General features: G+C 34.8%; 1 protein-coding gene across 6 annotated transcripts in view; it reads left to right on the top strand.

The window, feature by feature from the left end:
• Positions 1 to 16,952, top strand: part of CDH18 (cadherin 18) — a 627,896-nt gene that overhangs the window by 536,343 nt on the left and 74,601 nt on the right. For all 6 annotated transcript variants that reach the window (XM_032470371.1, XM_032470358.1, XM_006178333.3 and 3 more), the window contains one exon: positions 10,307 to 10,560. In XM_032470371.1, coding sequence (XP_032326262.1) covers positions 10,307 to 10,560 — 254 coding nt within the window. The remainder of the gene's footprint in view (positions 1 to 10,306; positions 10,561 to 16,952) is intronic.

Below are 16,952 nucleotides of genomic sequence, written 5' to 3'. Positions count from 1 at the left end.
CCTCTTTGTCAGGATGGGTTTTAAGCACTTTTTCCAGGTCTTTATGGAGCTAATCCACCTATTATCATTCCTTTAAATCTGACTGGGACATCAGGATATAAGGAGAGTTATTACTCTCACTAATAAAACAGAAACTGCAATTCAGCTACAGAAACCGAATCACAGAGAGAAAAAGAACTGCACCCAGGTGGAAGTTCATTGACAGAAAATTGAACTCAGGAGTCTATCTCTTCAGAGTCTGAACAGTTACTCATTTTACAGATTTAGATGGATATATATATATATATATATATATATATATATATATATATATATATATTTAATTATTTGCTACAGTGCAGAGAGGAACAAATTTCATGTGGTGGGGAGAAATTAGAAGCATGGACATGGGAGAAAAAAATGAAAAAGAAATATGCCATCCTCTTTGGGAAGCTTTGTGGTAAAGTGGGGAGGAAATTTTATAATGGAAATAAATGCAAACATCACAAGATGAAGATTTTAATGTTGAGTGGGAGATTGAAAGTGTGTCTCTATACAGGTGGATAGAAGGTCAATAGAAACAAGAAACTGAGGTTACTAAAGAGACGATAACTGATTTAAAAAGATGCACTGAGGTAGAGTAGGCCCTGTATAGGCTTTGGATCACAGATGGAAAGAAAGAAGCTATGATGATGCCTCCTTCTTTGCCAAAATCAAACAGGAGGGAGAAACAGATGTCGGCAAATAGGTTTGCAATGATCTAGCTGGAGTATGTGTATGTGTGAAGAGTGGTAAGGGGGTCCTTGCCTATGGACAACTATTGTCTTTATAAAGTAGGAAATTATATCCTGTTTGCAAAAAATGAGAGTAGTGATGGATGGCGTGAATATACGCATAATTCAAAATACAAGGATAGATTGTGAGACAATAGGGATCTTACCACCCTGTATGGCCTCAATTAATTTGATGTCGTTTGTGAAAAAATGAAGACAAAATAGAACATGCACGTAAGTGTGCACAAGTGTGCAATTAACGTTCTCTATTCTACATTACACACACCAAACACAAAAAGAGGAGGTATTTTCAAGATAAGTGTTTTAATTGTGTAAATGGTAGGATGATCTACTAAAATTAACCTTGCCCCTTAATGAGTTCAAATCATCTTTCACCTTCTTCCCTGAATTTATTTTCTAATGTTGTCTACACTTCCTCCAAAACGCATTCATGTTTGCATTTATCTAATTTCTTGATTCTGCGAATTGGAATAATCAGTCTCAGAGTTACCTCATTGCTATATATCTTATGTTATAAATAATTGCAATTTGAAAACTAAACTATATAAGTCTATGGATTTTAACTTTTAAGAGGCATTCATTCAGATGGCAGGAAATAGATAAAACAGTCCTTTAAAACCTTATTTAATCTCTGAAGCATCTCACTTTAGCCAGCAAGGCAGAACAGCTAATCTTCCCAAAGATCAGAATTAGCATTGCTCTATAAATCAGCCTACAGGAGCATCTACACATCCCTGTCCATATCATGCCTTCATCAGAAAATTGCCAAGCTGAATTCACCGGTCCATGGTGTGGTACATTGTAAATACACTTTGATAACTTTCATTCATTGTTTAATGGAGCCTGACTGGGTAGAAGAGGGAAAAAGATAAGGATGAATGCAAGTTGATGCACTCTTTCCTCTGACAGAAACTTCTGGAGCTAGGGATGTTCTTCTTAGCTGTCTTTCTCGGGTTTTCTTCTTGTGGTCCCTGTGTTAATTTAGATTCTTTATAGAAGCTGTTCTGCTATATATATATATTTTTAATTCAGAACTCCAACTCTATTTGCTCTCTTGACTTTTGGCAAATGCTGTCTGGAGTATCACTTGTCTTTGTTAAGTGCATTTAATTGCAAATACAATGACTATTAGTTTAAGCCAGAAATCTTCATCTTGGTCTGCAAGGCAGTGAAGGATGGTGGAAAATCTGATCTTTACTCTCAGATGAAATATAGATTTTGGTCTTGCCCTTTAAGAGATCGATGACATTATCTCAAGTCTATTAATCTTCACTTTTCTTATTTTAGCATGTTCCAAAGTGATAATTACAAATAGATAAAATAAGGTGGAAACAGGCTGTGTCTGGCTAACAATTGCAATAAGATCTCAAAGTCTGCTTTTCTTCTTGTGTTCCTTTCTTCCTCTTTTTGCACCAAATTTTAATTGCACTTTCCAGACCACTCCATGTGGTTATTTTACTACCTGTTTATTTCATGTTATCCTATCCACCTGTAAGCACACAAAAATTGACATATCCTGTGTAGATTATGTCACATGTGTATGCTGTCATTCACGTGTCTTGGTGAGCTACTTCCCCATCCATCTTCTGTAAGAGGAGATTTTTTCAAAGTTCAATGTTGTCTTTGTAGTATAACATCTCTAGTTATGTTTCAGTCACACATATCCTTCTTTGAATTATCTTTTCTTTTTACATATCAAGGAAGGCATTTCACTAATTTCTCACTGTGCAAAACATAGCAATTCCATATGCCTCTTAAATCTGCTAGATCTGATAGAGTAGAAAGAACTTTTCTAATTAATTCACTATGAATGTAATGACAATATCCCTGAATGTCTATCTACATGTGCTACAAGTCTATTCCTGTCCACAGTAGTTGTTAAACATTTTGCAACTGGGTACTTTGTATTTTTTTTTTTTAAATTTTATACCATACAGTGTGTTAAAGATCATTATACCATCTTATTTAACACAGGATTAGAGATGGGTCATGAAAATAAACATAAAAAATTATAAAAAGTATTTTTTTAAGTTTAAATTAATCCTAAGAGAAAAACTATGAAAATGTTTTTAATTATAACCATACTAGGTCTATTCTAAATAACCACATTTTAAATTTTTAGTAGATTACATTTATTGAATTTTTCTTATCATTTCTTTGACATGCACTGAGCAACCGACTAAGAATCAGGATGTCCTTTGCCATTATAGTGTAAAGTTTTGGGGCTGTGAACCACAAAGTGCAATAAAAAATAAGTCATTCCAGCCAATTGCAAAAGCACACACAAGCAAGCACACGAGCACACTTTGTACATAAAAGAAATAGGTTTCTAATTCTAATGAGTTATTTACAAAAACTAAACATTCATTAGGGATTTTATTATTAAAAACCTCCACCAGGTTACTGTTTTTATTCTTGTAAGATCCTAGTATCTGGAAAGTGGTTCTCCTGCCCAGCCAGAAGCTGAAGAGGAGAAAGTCCAACTTTCAATTCAGTGAAGTCTATCACTGTATTTAGAATACCTCTGATGGAGAACTGCTTTGGGGAAACTTCTTATTCTTACTCTTCATCTGTAGGTATGGCCTGTGGAGTGACAGATCTGTTGAAACTACTTTGAGCATTCATTAACAGTTTTTAACACATATTCCTACAATGTAATATAATTGGAAATGAATGATCTGTTGAAACACCCTACTGAGTTAAGCTATCCACATCCATAAGTTATAGATAAGTTTTCATAAGTGTGGGCATATTGAAATACCCACACATGTAACGCACATATATGTGCTAGTATATGAGTGTATATAAATAGAATAATAAGGAATAAATAAATATACTTTATATATTATATATGTACATTTGTTATTTAAAATAAAACATTTCCATGTGTTTTCCCAGTCTTCCATTGACAGGAAGCAAGTATGTAATATTTATTTGTATTGATAACCTTGGAATTATGCACATTAAATGGGTAATACATTCTTCTATATAGAGAATTTATAATATAAGGTGCATACATGTGTTCTAGTCTTCACAGAACGTCTACCGTGCAGAAAAGGCTTCTGACAAGGACCACAAATCATAGCATAAGAAAACCTAGCTGAAGAAACAGTATTCAGATGCAAGCAATTGTTCTTATGTTGGGCAAGATATTATTTAAAATAGATATTTTTCTCAGAAAACAAAAATTAATAATGTCAGTCACTATTTCAGAATTTGGCCATTTTTTGCATAATCAAAGTGACATTTTTTTTTCATCTATTAAATAATGTTGCAACCAGTCCCATTATTTTCCCATTCCCACAGCTAACAATGTGGACGATGATACAAAATAGAAAATGGATCAAGGAGAGGTCCTGTGGAATCTCTTCTTGTTATTTAGGAAAACAAAATTTGATGAACTTCTTGAACTCCAAGAAGAATTGAATCCTAGAGCAATCTGACTAAATGCTGTTTTCAGTATCTGTCTATTTATGATGGTTATCTAGTTCCAGCGAAGGAATATATTAGTGTGATTTAATGAGTAGTAGAAGTGATTAATGAGAAACAGTTAAAAAATTCCAAATATGTACAGCTGGCTAGAAAATGATTGATGGGAAGGATGATAACTTATCTACAATAATAAGAAATGTGTTAATATTAAAGAGGGAAAAGTATGGTTTTCTAAGTTAGGAAGAGCAATGATATGTAAAAGTAATTACTAAGAGTAATAGGATAAAATTAAGAAACTGAAACTTGAGATGAAGACTGGAGTCAGCTCACTGTCAGTGAGCTGCATGAGGACGCTGAGCAGTGACCAAACACAAGTAAGAGAAGCTTACCTGGGGTGGTTAAACTGACACCAGAATAAGCACTTCTAACAGAGACAGAGGCTGTAGAGGACTTTGCATGAAAAACATCTTAGTTTCTTAGCTTTGTGAATCTGTGAATTAAGGAAATTATGAGTTTTCGTAGCCAGAATTAATGAAGTTATAATTCATGAAGTTGATAGTTCATTTTTAATGTCTTTATAAATACTTGGAAAGATGCATGAATATACCCTGTAATAGTGAGGACATTTCATTCCACTATAAATCTGTTCACTATGAGTCAGTCACATTGGAATGCTATGTTACATTATTTATATGCTGATTAGATTTCAGGCAGAATGTCATAGTGCCTCAGGGCACAGCTTCTGGAGGCCCACTGCCTTAGTTCAAATCCCAAGTATATCAGTTACAGGCTGTTGCCCCTGAATAAGCTTCTTAACTTTTCTGTTCCTTGGTTTCTTCATTTGTAAATGGAAACAATAACAAGTCACAGGAGTTGTGATTATCAAATGAGTTGATAAATGTTCATTGCTTAGTTCACACATAGGTGTTCATTTCATATTTTAGAAATAACATAGAACTTTCCATCCTTCAGGTGTAAACCATGTAATAGCACTTTTCTGTTCTCTAAGCACAGCTTTATTTGAGATTGAAGAAGGATTATTAATCACCCACCATGTACCAGGAATTATGCCAAGTACCTGAAATATGAAGATGAATTAGATAATATCCTTGCTCTTAGGGAAAACTGAATAGACATGATACATTGTTATAATACAAGATGTCAAATGCTAATGGTATAGGTTTACTTAAATTGTTATGAGTTCACAGATAAAAGAGGACCAATTTTTCAAAGATGGAGGAGGGTCAGGGGAAACTTTGCATGGGCGATTGCTTTTAAGCATGCATGGAGCAATACGTACCATAGACTAAGGAAAGTAAATATGAGTCAAATCCTTTATATCCAGCTGTGCTGGCCTTCAAGAATGGAGATCATAGGCAAATAATTTTGAACATTAAAATGAGGGACTATTACATTGGAGAATACACAATCTAACCAAAATAGTTGTGACATGAGTTACCTGAAATTTTCTGTTTCCCCTGAAAAGCATATTTATGGCCCACAGCTGCAAAGCATTTCTGAACACCAAGCCTAGAGTTTCATCCCACAGGTGGTTGAATGAGAATGCAAACTGGATTCCCAACAGTGCTGGGGTAGCTTCTTCCCCAGGCATGCCAGGGCACCCACAGAAGTTGGAAGAGGTGAGGAATAGATTACATTCCCCATAGGCCCTCAGCTCTGCCAAATTTCAGACTTGTCTCCAGAAGTGCAAGAGAATACATTTCTGTTGTTTCAAGTCACCCAGTGTTTGGTAATTTGTTATGACAGCCCCTAGAAACGAATGCAATGGCATTAATACAAAAACCTAATAAACCAACACAAATCTCATTTATGAATACATGTGGAACCATTCCAAGCACCGTCTCAGTAAAACAAAACACATAGCAAGTTGAATTATTCCAGAAATGCTTAGATGGTTCAATGTCAGAACTACAAATATCTTAAGCTGAATCATGAAATTACCTTTAGTGTATGTCATACATTGTTGATAACAGGAATTTCAAATGATTAAAGCTAACATATTTTTTTGAAGTTGGAAGTTGCCAATAAATATCTCTGCTATATTTGCTGTTGATTATATATTGCTAGTGTATTTGATTACCAACAATGATTGTCATGATTGTATCCTAGTTAGCATTGCTAGGTAAAATACAGGACAACTAGTTAATTTTTCATTTCAGATAAATGATAGTTTCCTAGGATAAGTATGTCTCATGTTATAATTGACACATATGCTATTAAAACAATTTTAATTTACTAAATTTGATGACAATAATCATAGCATTGGTTAACTATGAACATCAATGATACAACAGTTTTTGTTTGTAACTCTCAGAACTTTGGCCACAATTGAGACTTGTCCAGAGAATTAAAGCCAGGGCACATTCTATGAAAATGAAAAATGAATCAGATAGTGTTTCTGGAATATTCCTGCCTAAATGTTAATATGTTAGTAATCTCCAGTAGAACGCCATTGCTTTAGGGTCACCTGCTTTTCATATTAGATACTGAACTGATAATCCAGACTTGCAGTTTTCAAAAAAATTAAAAAAGAAAAAAGAAACTTGGCATAGTTCTGAAATTTTGTTAAATAGGATAAACTAGATTCAAATTATAAAACCCCATCCCATACACCAAACATCTTAGTGAGGCAAAAATAACGGTGAACATTGTGAAAGACAGGATCTTATTCTTTCCAAGCGTTTTCAAGTAACAAAAAGGAAGAACTCTTTTCCCAATTCTTTTTTCAGCTTGAATATTTTAATCATCTGTTCCATTCAAATGATTTCTGTCCAAATCCAGCCAAAAAGAGCTATAAGCATTGACAGTTGAAGTTTTAAGATAGTATAGCAGGAAAAGTCTTTCTTATTCTCATAAACAGTCTCTGGCTGTATAATTGCCCTTAGCAAGTTCCCACCATGCCTCACATTTATGGACTTATTTTGTATCCATTTTTGTTTTGTTTTGTTTTGAAAGTGGGAAAGGGTACGTTTTGTGTTTCATAAACTCTCAGCTAGACATTTCATGTTTTTGCTTTCTGTGGTATGTTAATAGCCTGAGTAAATTTTCTTTTTTTTTCTCTTTTAATGTTTTTTCCCTCCACTATCTTTTCATAAAAACCAGGTATTAGATGAATAAATTTCACTGTTCTTGACATACTGTTTTTCATTGGCTATTTTTAGGTAATAAAAAATCTGCTGGTAACTATGGAAAGTGAAACCCATAGACAGAGTTCTAACTAGTTTCCCAGGAACAAGAGATTACTAGGAAATTACTGGAATATCTATCTACAGTGTATGAATGATCAGTATTTGGACAGCTTTACCAGGATTTATAGTAATAGGAAAAATACAATTATACTCCTAATCCAATTTCTATGTACTACTGTAGTTCTACTACAAAACAACGAATTGACATACTTTATATTGTATATGTAATCCTGCAACCTCCAAGAATAAATAGTGTAATTTCCTCCCAGTTTTTCTATACTTGCAATTTAGCACTGCCACGTTTTCTTCATAAATGTGATTGTTAAAATGTTTCCATTTACATTAATTCATCTGCTTCTAAATTCCTGTCCCAAACTTAAATACTCTTCTCATTGTTTGATGACTCTAGATGGGTCCTTATCCATCCATCAGCCAGGCCTCACAAAGTCCTTCAGAATGATTATTTGTGTCTTGGGGTAGCTGAGCATATTTGAGATAATCATTAACATGAAACCATTTATTCACATAAACAGTTTATACCTCATCAGGAGGTAGGTTAGTGTTAAGACAAATGACAGCTAACTTGCCAAGGGACCTGCTAAAGAATGGAAAAAGAGATGACTGTCATATTGGATGCACATCTTGATAATAATATCTGATGAGGTAGAGGTGGCAAAAATTATCTCCACAAATTTTATTGAAAGTCAGAAAGACTCTTAATGAACCTTAGTCATTATATAGTCGACCAGATGCAGCAGGTTGAGTCTAAGGAATTAAACTTGACCTTAAATGAGCAGTAAACCTGCCAAGGGTGATGCTTTCTATGAGCAAAATGCCAGGATTCTGATAGTCCATCTCCTCTGTGCCAGGGGGACTGTAGCCGTGCACCTCATTCTTGATAGGCAGCAAGTCTGTACCATTGCTAAGTCAGGTGATTTAAATTTGGAGACTTATTGAATTAGTCTAAGACCAAATATTATGTTAAGGAGAGAGGAATCAAGGAAAGAAAAAGTGTAATAAATCTATGGGTCTAACTAAAAGTCATGCAATTCCCTAAACAAGATGGGTGCTAGTTACTTTTGCAATTCATTTCTAGTTTAAACTTCTTGGGAAGGAAATGACTCCCAACTGATAGGCCATAAGCTGCAGGTCAGTTAGCCCCTCTTTAAAATATATAAATCTAAAATACATAATATTTTATCATATATAAATCTGTATATTTTATATAGATGGTTCATATTTAAGAATTTGAGTTTTTAGTATTTTCAGAATTCTTGTTTTGTCTTACAAACACTTGTAGACTATTGTAGTGACCTAGTCTTATCCAGACCCCTGAGACGTATTATTGGTTCCAGATTCTTATTATCTGGTTTGGAAATTAAATGGTTGTTTTTCCTTGTGTTCAGTCTCTGGGAAGTTCAATTTTCCAAAGCAATTCAGAAGAGATAGGGAAATAATCATCAGTAGGACTGATCTACTGTTTATAAAATCCCATTAAGAATACTCTTTCTAATCAGCTTCTCGGCCCCTAAGGTAAAGGAAAATATGAGTTCCTCCATAGGGAATGGTCATTCTCTGATTATGCCAAGAAAGAAGGCTGCAAGACTGAAGCAGGCCAGTGCAGAATCAGTGACAGAAATAGGGGTGAAAAAGAAATCTACTGTTTCTTCTCATAAATGTTTATCTATAGATGTTTCCCTAGGCTCAAAATAAAAGGCTGATCTCTGTATCACCTGCCGTAACATCACCATGGAGACTTCTGACATGGTTAGTTCTAAATCTAAGCTCATTTAGGGTCACAGAACCTGTTATGTGCCTCACGTTTAACACTTTTGAAACCTTGAGTTCTGATCCAAAAAAGGTCTTCCTCTTGCAAGTACTACCTACCTGCTCATATGCTCCTGTGTCTGAGTTTATATCCCTGTTACTTTCATAATACCTCCTCTGCCTTATAGCACTAGATACACAGGGCTATAAATGTCTGTTTACTCTTTTATATCCTATATATGTATTCCCTGAGACAAAACACCAGCCGGACCTTATTTCATTCATTATTGTATGCTAAGCCAAAGTCACGACTTCTGACATTATTAACAGAAAAAAAAAAAAATGTTGGCTAGATGATTTTTCGAAATGAGAAAAAAAACTAAAAAGTTTATGAGAAACTATTAATAAAGACTCAAAGCTAAAAAGTAAATGGCATACAAACAGAATGCTATAAAAAATAAAATTGATCAAAACATCCAAATAAAGGAAATGAACAAAAAAACAAATACATGAAATGGTATTACCAGCAAAAAAAGAAAGTGAATACAGTTAAAACCACACTAAAAAATTCTGACGTCTGTAGAAAATCTTTTACTAAGATTTCAAGAAAGTATTGCTGAAATGAAAACTTAAAAATTTATCGGATTTCAAAATAAGATATCAAGTTCAAAATCAATAAGGGGTAAATAAGATGATAATACATAAAAAGTAATGATATGCGATATATTGTTTTAATGTAAAAAATGTATTTTTTAATTTAGCAATTTAGTAGCAATTTTTTTTTAAATTAATAATTTAAGTTGAGGAGGAGATAGAAAGAAGTTACTAGAAGAGACTAAGATTGAGTCTCCAAAAAGCAATATTTACTTGCCTGTGGGAAATATCCTTTTGTATCCAGTTATCATCCTGTTTATGGCTCTGAAAAATCACAATTGATTCAGACTTGAATTTTCATGATTTCTGCTTTAGATGTTATTGTCAAGACAAACTTCATAGTTTGTTTATAAATGGAAACAGATTGACCTAAACCCATCCATGCTTGTTTGTTTCAAAAAAGGAAAAGAAAATGTTTGTTTGAAAACTGATAATAGTCATAATATTGGAAATCTTATTTTTCCCCCACAGCCGCTGAACTATGAGAAAAAGAAATCATATACCCTCAACATAGAAGGAGCAAATACACATCTTGATTTTCGCTTTTCTCACTTGGGTCCTTTTAAAGATGCTACCATGCTGAAGATCATTGTTGGGGATGTAGACGAGCCACCATTGTTTTCCATGCCCTCCTACGTCATGGAAGTCTATGAAAATGCCAAGATCGGGACTGTCGTTGGCACAGTTTTGGCACAAGATCCTGACAGTGCTAATAGCTTAGTGAGGTATGTTATATTTTCACCTTTTAGACCTGTAACGATTTTATTGCTTCTCACAGCAATTCAAAATGAATAAAATAATATTTAATTTCCATGTTATTTCCTACTGACTATAATCCAATTATCATATTAACTGATTCTTTACCTGAGTGAGTAACAGATGGGTTGCTGTCAAATTTAGAATATCTGTAGCTATCTCCATGAGTATATTGTTGACCACACAGATTTTTTTTTTTTCCATTCGACTTAATAGATGGGAGTGTAATTGACTGGAAAATTTTATATAGAAATATTTAATCACAGACTAGAGAATCTTTGGTACCTTAATGATTAGGGGTATAAATACAGTTTTTAAAATGAAGGTTTGGGAATAACATTCGGCTCTGAATCCTTGTCCGGTTACAGTAGCTGCAAACCTTTAGGAAATCACCCTTATTTGTGAAAGAAGAACACTAATATCTGTCTCTCAGAGTTATTCATTGTGAGACTGACTCAAGTGATGAGCTTAAAGTGCTAAGCTGAGTGGTCTGCATCCAGCAGTGACTCTATAAATGCAATCTTGTCCAAGGCAGTGTGGAGTGTTCCTTAGAGAATCACCTCTGAAGGCAGGAAGACCGATGTGAGATTTCCAGTGGCTTGGTTTACTAGTTGTGGGGTCTTACACAGTCATTCAACCTTGCTGAATCTCAATGTTGAACATATGAACAGGGAATAATAATACTGCATAAATATGTTGGGAGAATTAAATTAGATTGACAAAGTGCTTCACATAGTAAGTGCTCATTAATATTTTATTACTGTAGTATGCGCAGATGTAATTAAACCTTTCCTTGCGTAATGAGAAGGGAGTTTTTTTTTTTTTTTTTTTGTCTCAATTATGACAAAATCAAAGAACTACGTAATGTTTAAAACTCTTTGGTTACCTTGTGTTTATACCCTTGGATAATCCTAAGGCCCTAGAAAGCCTGAAGTCCTTAATAAATCTGTCTGCTTTTCCCCATCGAGTTCTTATTCTCACTCTCTTTAGTTCTCATCCATTTTGACAAAAGTTAATACGATAAATATTCTCCTAGGTATCTATGTAACATTTGTGAAGTGTTTCAATTTTCTTTTATGTGAGCATGATTGTTTTTAAGTTTTTAAAAAAATGGCCACAGCACTCATGCATGGAGAGAAACCATTTTCTGTGCACAAATGTGTGTATTAAACAATTCTGTTTCATCCGTGAATGCAGCAGAGAGAGTACCCTGTCAGTTGATAACACCTCTGTCACACTGAGAGCAGGAGCTGCATGTGGCTTGTAAGAGGCAGGACAGGCAAAGTGTACAAAGTAACATGCATAAACCCAGTGATGGAAACTGATCTTTAATTAAGGGATGCAGGCGGGAGTTGATATGCTTATTTATCCAACCAGAGGAAAGCCCACTGTGCTTTATTATTCCATAGTATGCCATATTTTAATATCATTTTTGACATTTAGTAAGTAAAATTTGTCTAATTGTATTGAAAGCTAGCATTATAAAAGTTATTTACAAATGCAGCCATTTACCAAAAGGAGCCAACACCTTTGAGAATAAAAATACTTCATGCTGTGAGTTTGTTGTGAAAATGTTTGATAAACATTGGTAAGACTTTCTTTTGAAGGCTAAAACTTGATGTTAATGATGAATTCTGTATTTTTTAATTAAAAGAGGTGGGAAATACATTTATTTTTAAAAGTGATATTTAAAGCACCTATCATATGCAAATATTACAATAGCCTTTGTGATAAAGACATTAAACACAGGCACACACACACAGAGCAGCTTGAAGTCTAGTGAAGAGACCAAAAAAAAATTTGCATCCTTTGATAAGGGTGATAAAGGTCTGATAAAATGTGTAGTGAACAGGTGTGCCCAACATCTCCTAGAGGGAATGAGTTGAGGAAGATTGAATTGAGGCTCAAAATCCAGGTTAAGGATTAGACAGGTGAAGAATAGAGAAGATAACTGAAGTTTGTTGTGTACACAAGGAGCTCAGGTTGCCTGTGTGGGAATGGCAAATAATGAGGTTGGAGAGAGAAGCTGGAGAGAGATCACGAAGAGGCTTTGTGCTAAGTCCACATCTTGGAAATTTATCCTGACAGCAATGTCGGTGCGGGGAGAAGAGAAATCAGAGATGCATGAATAACTTTAATAAAAACAATGATAGGAGGAGGTGCATTTCAAAATAAGTAATAATGGAATTTTAAAATGCTGTGAAGGGTGGAAGAGATGTTCCAAAAAGGTAGGCAAAAGGAGGAAAACTTGAGGTAAGGGACAGACTTCTTTCAGTGTTGCTCTGTACATCCTCACATACACAAAATCACCGTTCCACGTAAAACAGTGGTCACCCCAGGGCAAAACCCCCCTGTTGCCGGCAGTTAGGTTCTTGTCTCATCGCAGAAAGAATTCAGAGACAGACACGGAGGTTTAGAAAGTAAAATGAGGATGTTTTGAGGGATGGATAGTACACGGTCAAGGGGCGAGAGGGCAGACTCAGGTGAGTGGCTGCACTGAGTTTCTTTGGCAATTTGGTTACATAGGGTGTAAAAATGAATGGACAGAATATTCATTCAGGGGGAAGGGTTTAGAGTTGTATTCACTGATTTTCACCCCAGATCAACCTTCTCAAGGGGAAGAGGGATTTTTGTCCTTATTTAGTCTGGATGGGAAGTGTCATGATGTCAGTGCATAATGGGAACTTCTAATTTGCAAGGCTAATTTACTTGTAATGAGGGCATAATGAGCAAAAGGTTACATTTAGACACTAGAGATTCCTGCTTTTTTCCCTTTCTTTGTTGGCCTCCAGGACACTCATACCCCAAATGTGTGATTTCTTATCAGTCCAGAGGTTCCAGCTTTTTTCCTCTGCCCAGGGACCCCCGTTGTTTAGATGACATATGATTTCCTGCCACTTGGCCTGTGCCCCTCTTTCTTTGCTCATATCTGGCTATCTGCCTGCTCTAACACCCCTACCAAGGGACCACTGGCAATGTTTGAAGATGTGTTTGGTGATCACAACTTGGGGAGGAATACTACTGTCATCTGTAGATAGATGTCAGGGATGGTCCTGAGCATCCTGCAGCTCACAAGTGAGTCCCCACAACAAAGAATTATCTGTTTCAGAATATCAGTAGTGCTGAGGTTGAAAAATCTTAACACAGAGTAAACCAAACTGGATGTTACTTTGGCAAAACAGGAGTTCTAATTATTAAATTCATGGAAAGAAATTTTGAAAAACTATGTTTGGGAAATGCATATCAGTGTGGATGTCTCACATACATGCATGTTCATGTGAATGTTTCAACATATACACTTTATTTCATAAAAATATTTATATATAATTGCTCCATAATATTGTTAATGTCCTCAGTAATTGCTCTGTCATTGGGAGCATTTAATTGAACACCAGCTATGTTTCACACAGTCTCCCAGTTGTTGCTACGCAAAGGTGATTGGTATATTTTCTCCAAAAGCAAATACTAAGAAGCACAAATTCATTAGCTTGTGCCTTATATTTTTTTGTTTTGTTTTGGTTAGACAGCTGAAATGAATCCTTCCAAAGCTTCCTTAAAATCGTCAGACTCCAAAGCTTGTGTTTGGGGGCATAATTTACATAATATTTGTTCTTGATTTTAATAAAAATGTGTCATTCACATGGGCCTCTAGGTGCAAACAGTGAATAAAATACAGAAAACATTAACAAATACAAAAGCAATCCTATACTTCCACATTTCTCAGGGACTAAATGTTTGTACTAATTAAGGAAACTGCGCCTTGAAAAGCTGTACCTTGCAATGTGCCCTGAAATGCAATTAACTCCAAGTCTGCAGAATTGATAATGAAAGGGAGTTTGCGTCTTACAGGCATTTGTGAAAAGCTTCCTGACTTCAGCCTTTTGTATTTCAATTTTCTAAACTATTAGTAAGATTATTCAGATTTCTAAGGGCATGCCATGTCTAGCTTTTGTCTCTTTCGACTCAAAACAAGGATGTGCAATTTGCAGCAATATAATCACCAACTTTCTTAAAAATAGAATTGGGACCAGGCTGTTTACCAGTAGGAAAGAAACCTTGATTTAAACAGCCTGTGCTCACTTGCTGGCATACTGCAATTGAAATTCAGGAATGTCCTGTGTGGCTGCTGATGGATGAGCAACCCTGTGATGACACAAGAGGCTAGAGGGCTTTCTGGAAATGTGACCTACATCACATGACTGTTACAAACAGTGACCATTCATTGCTTGCTCTCTGTGGGCCAGAGGTTTATACAGCAAGTCAAAAGCCCCTCTAACAACCCTAAAGAGTCTATAGTATTAGTCCCATTCTACAGATGAAGAAACTAAGGCTCAGAAAATTAGGTAAATTGGCCAAGTTTACATAGTGATAAAGTGGCAGATCTAGAATTTAAATCCAGTTTTGCTTTATTCCAAAGACCCTGTTTTTTAAAAAGCCATATATGCTACCTCTCATATATTTCAACTAATAAAAATTATTGTAATATGAATTATTATTATTATTATTATAAACTGCATTTATAGACGTCAGATGTTACAAAGTAGGAAACAGATGAATGTTTTCCATGTTCAGGTGTGTTTCATACTTCTGGAAAAAGAGATGCAGAAGAGAGTCAAATTCCATTTTTAACTCTAGCATCTCATGAAAAAAACTCTTAATTTTAGAGTTTCTCCATATGTAAAGTCAAAGACATATATGACTTGATTTAGTACAACAAAAAGGAAATTAGTGAAGTCTTCAATTAACATTTCTCATAGGATGAAGAGCTTTAGCATGAATTTATGTGAGTAAGGATAGCCCCTCATCTTCTTTTCCACTTTGATTTATTATCTGAATTTATCTATACATTTACTTATTGGTAAAATGTTTAGTATTTTCTTTGTGTTATAACTTTAAAGCCATTAGAAAGAAATAGTAAATATCCTGCATTGTTGTTTTCAAATGCTTACCATGACATTATTTAGGAAACAATGGTCAATTTATGTGCTAACATAAGAAATAAAATTGTGATGGAGTTTGGAAATAATCGCCAAATTAAAAAAAAAACTTTCTAAAATATCTTTTAAAAAAAAAGAATAGTTGTAGAGAATTAGAAGTGTTTACTCAGCCTATTTTTAGTTTAATTGTAACCTCGGAACAAATGATTCCAGTATATTCACTGCGTCCTTAGTAGTGTGTTTGTTTTTCTTACATATTTCTGAAATTTTCACGAAGCTTATGATGAGATGGCAGTTAGGAGCACCTCATTCATTTGGGGATGTTATAACAGCAAAAAATAAGAGATATTTCAAAATAATGACAAGATGATATGGCAGAGTTGAAAAGGAAAGCTTAAAAAAGTAACTAAGATGGTTTGACTATAGGAATCAAACTTCCAAAAAGAAAGACAAGAATACCTAGAAAATGTGTTTCAAAATATATTCACATTAAAGATATCATCTGATATACAGTGAGTAAAAACCTTATAGACCAAATTTACTTATGAAAGATTAGCTTAGTGAAAGTCAAGAATGTCTTAATTGGACCTTTAACCGAAAGCCTTAATATATCCTCATTAAAACTGACATAGTCATCTGATACAAAGGAGATAATTCATTAAGCACAATTAATGCAAATTGAGTGCAGATAGAAAGAAGACTCCCATTTAAAACTGGAAGTCCTAGTCTTCGACTTGTGTTTTGTCATTTATCACATTACAGATAGCCAAATTAGCACATTTAGATTGACCAATAACTTGACTGTTAAATGTCACGTCACTATGGCAGTTGAGAACGTCAAGGCACCCAAAGATGACCAAGACAATCCTGTTCTGTCAGACATGAAGAGATCTGTAGACTAAGCCAACTGAGTGACTGATTCCCAATTACATCGCTAATCATAGAGATTGGAAGAGAACATGGTCACTGTCGCCATGCTTCAAAAAAGATACAGAAGACCCCTAGAAATATTTCCATTTTGGGCCCACAGTTACCTAGCAACCTAGTATGTGGTGGTAACCACCCCAAATCAGAATCCTGATGCCAGAGGGAGAAACTATTTTCTGGATGGGCCTGTGTAGCTCCCTTAGCTCTGGAATGAATGCCTAAATCCTGGCTTCGTGACATCTGCTAGTCTACCGACAGGGAACTAAACCATCCAAATAGCTTTCATGTGAATTTTTCAAAGAAATAAAAGATGCTTAAAATGGTTCCATAGCATTTGTAAAACTCAAGATTACTGGAATTTCTAAAATCTTCATTACCTAAAAGCATAAATAACAGGCTGAAGCATTTTCTGTGCAGAGATTTTACTTCTTGAGGTGCTTTTGTCTCATTGGGTCATAGCTTTGGTTTGGGAAGTTAGAAAGCTTTCCAAAATATCT

Source organism: Camelus ferus, chromosome 3 (genome assembly GCF_009834535.1).
Source record: "Camelus ferus isolate YT-003-E chromosome 3, BCGSAC_Cfer_1.0, whole genome shotgun sequence".
Taxonomy (NCBI): domain Eukaryota; kingdom Metazoa; phylum Chordata; class Mammalia; order Artiodactyla; family Camelidae; genus Camelus; species Camelus ferus.
The sequence above is the reverse complement of the archived record's forward strand: the minus strand, read 5'-3'. Positions and strand labels throughout refer to the sequence as shown.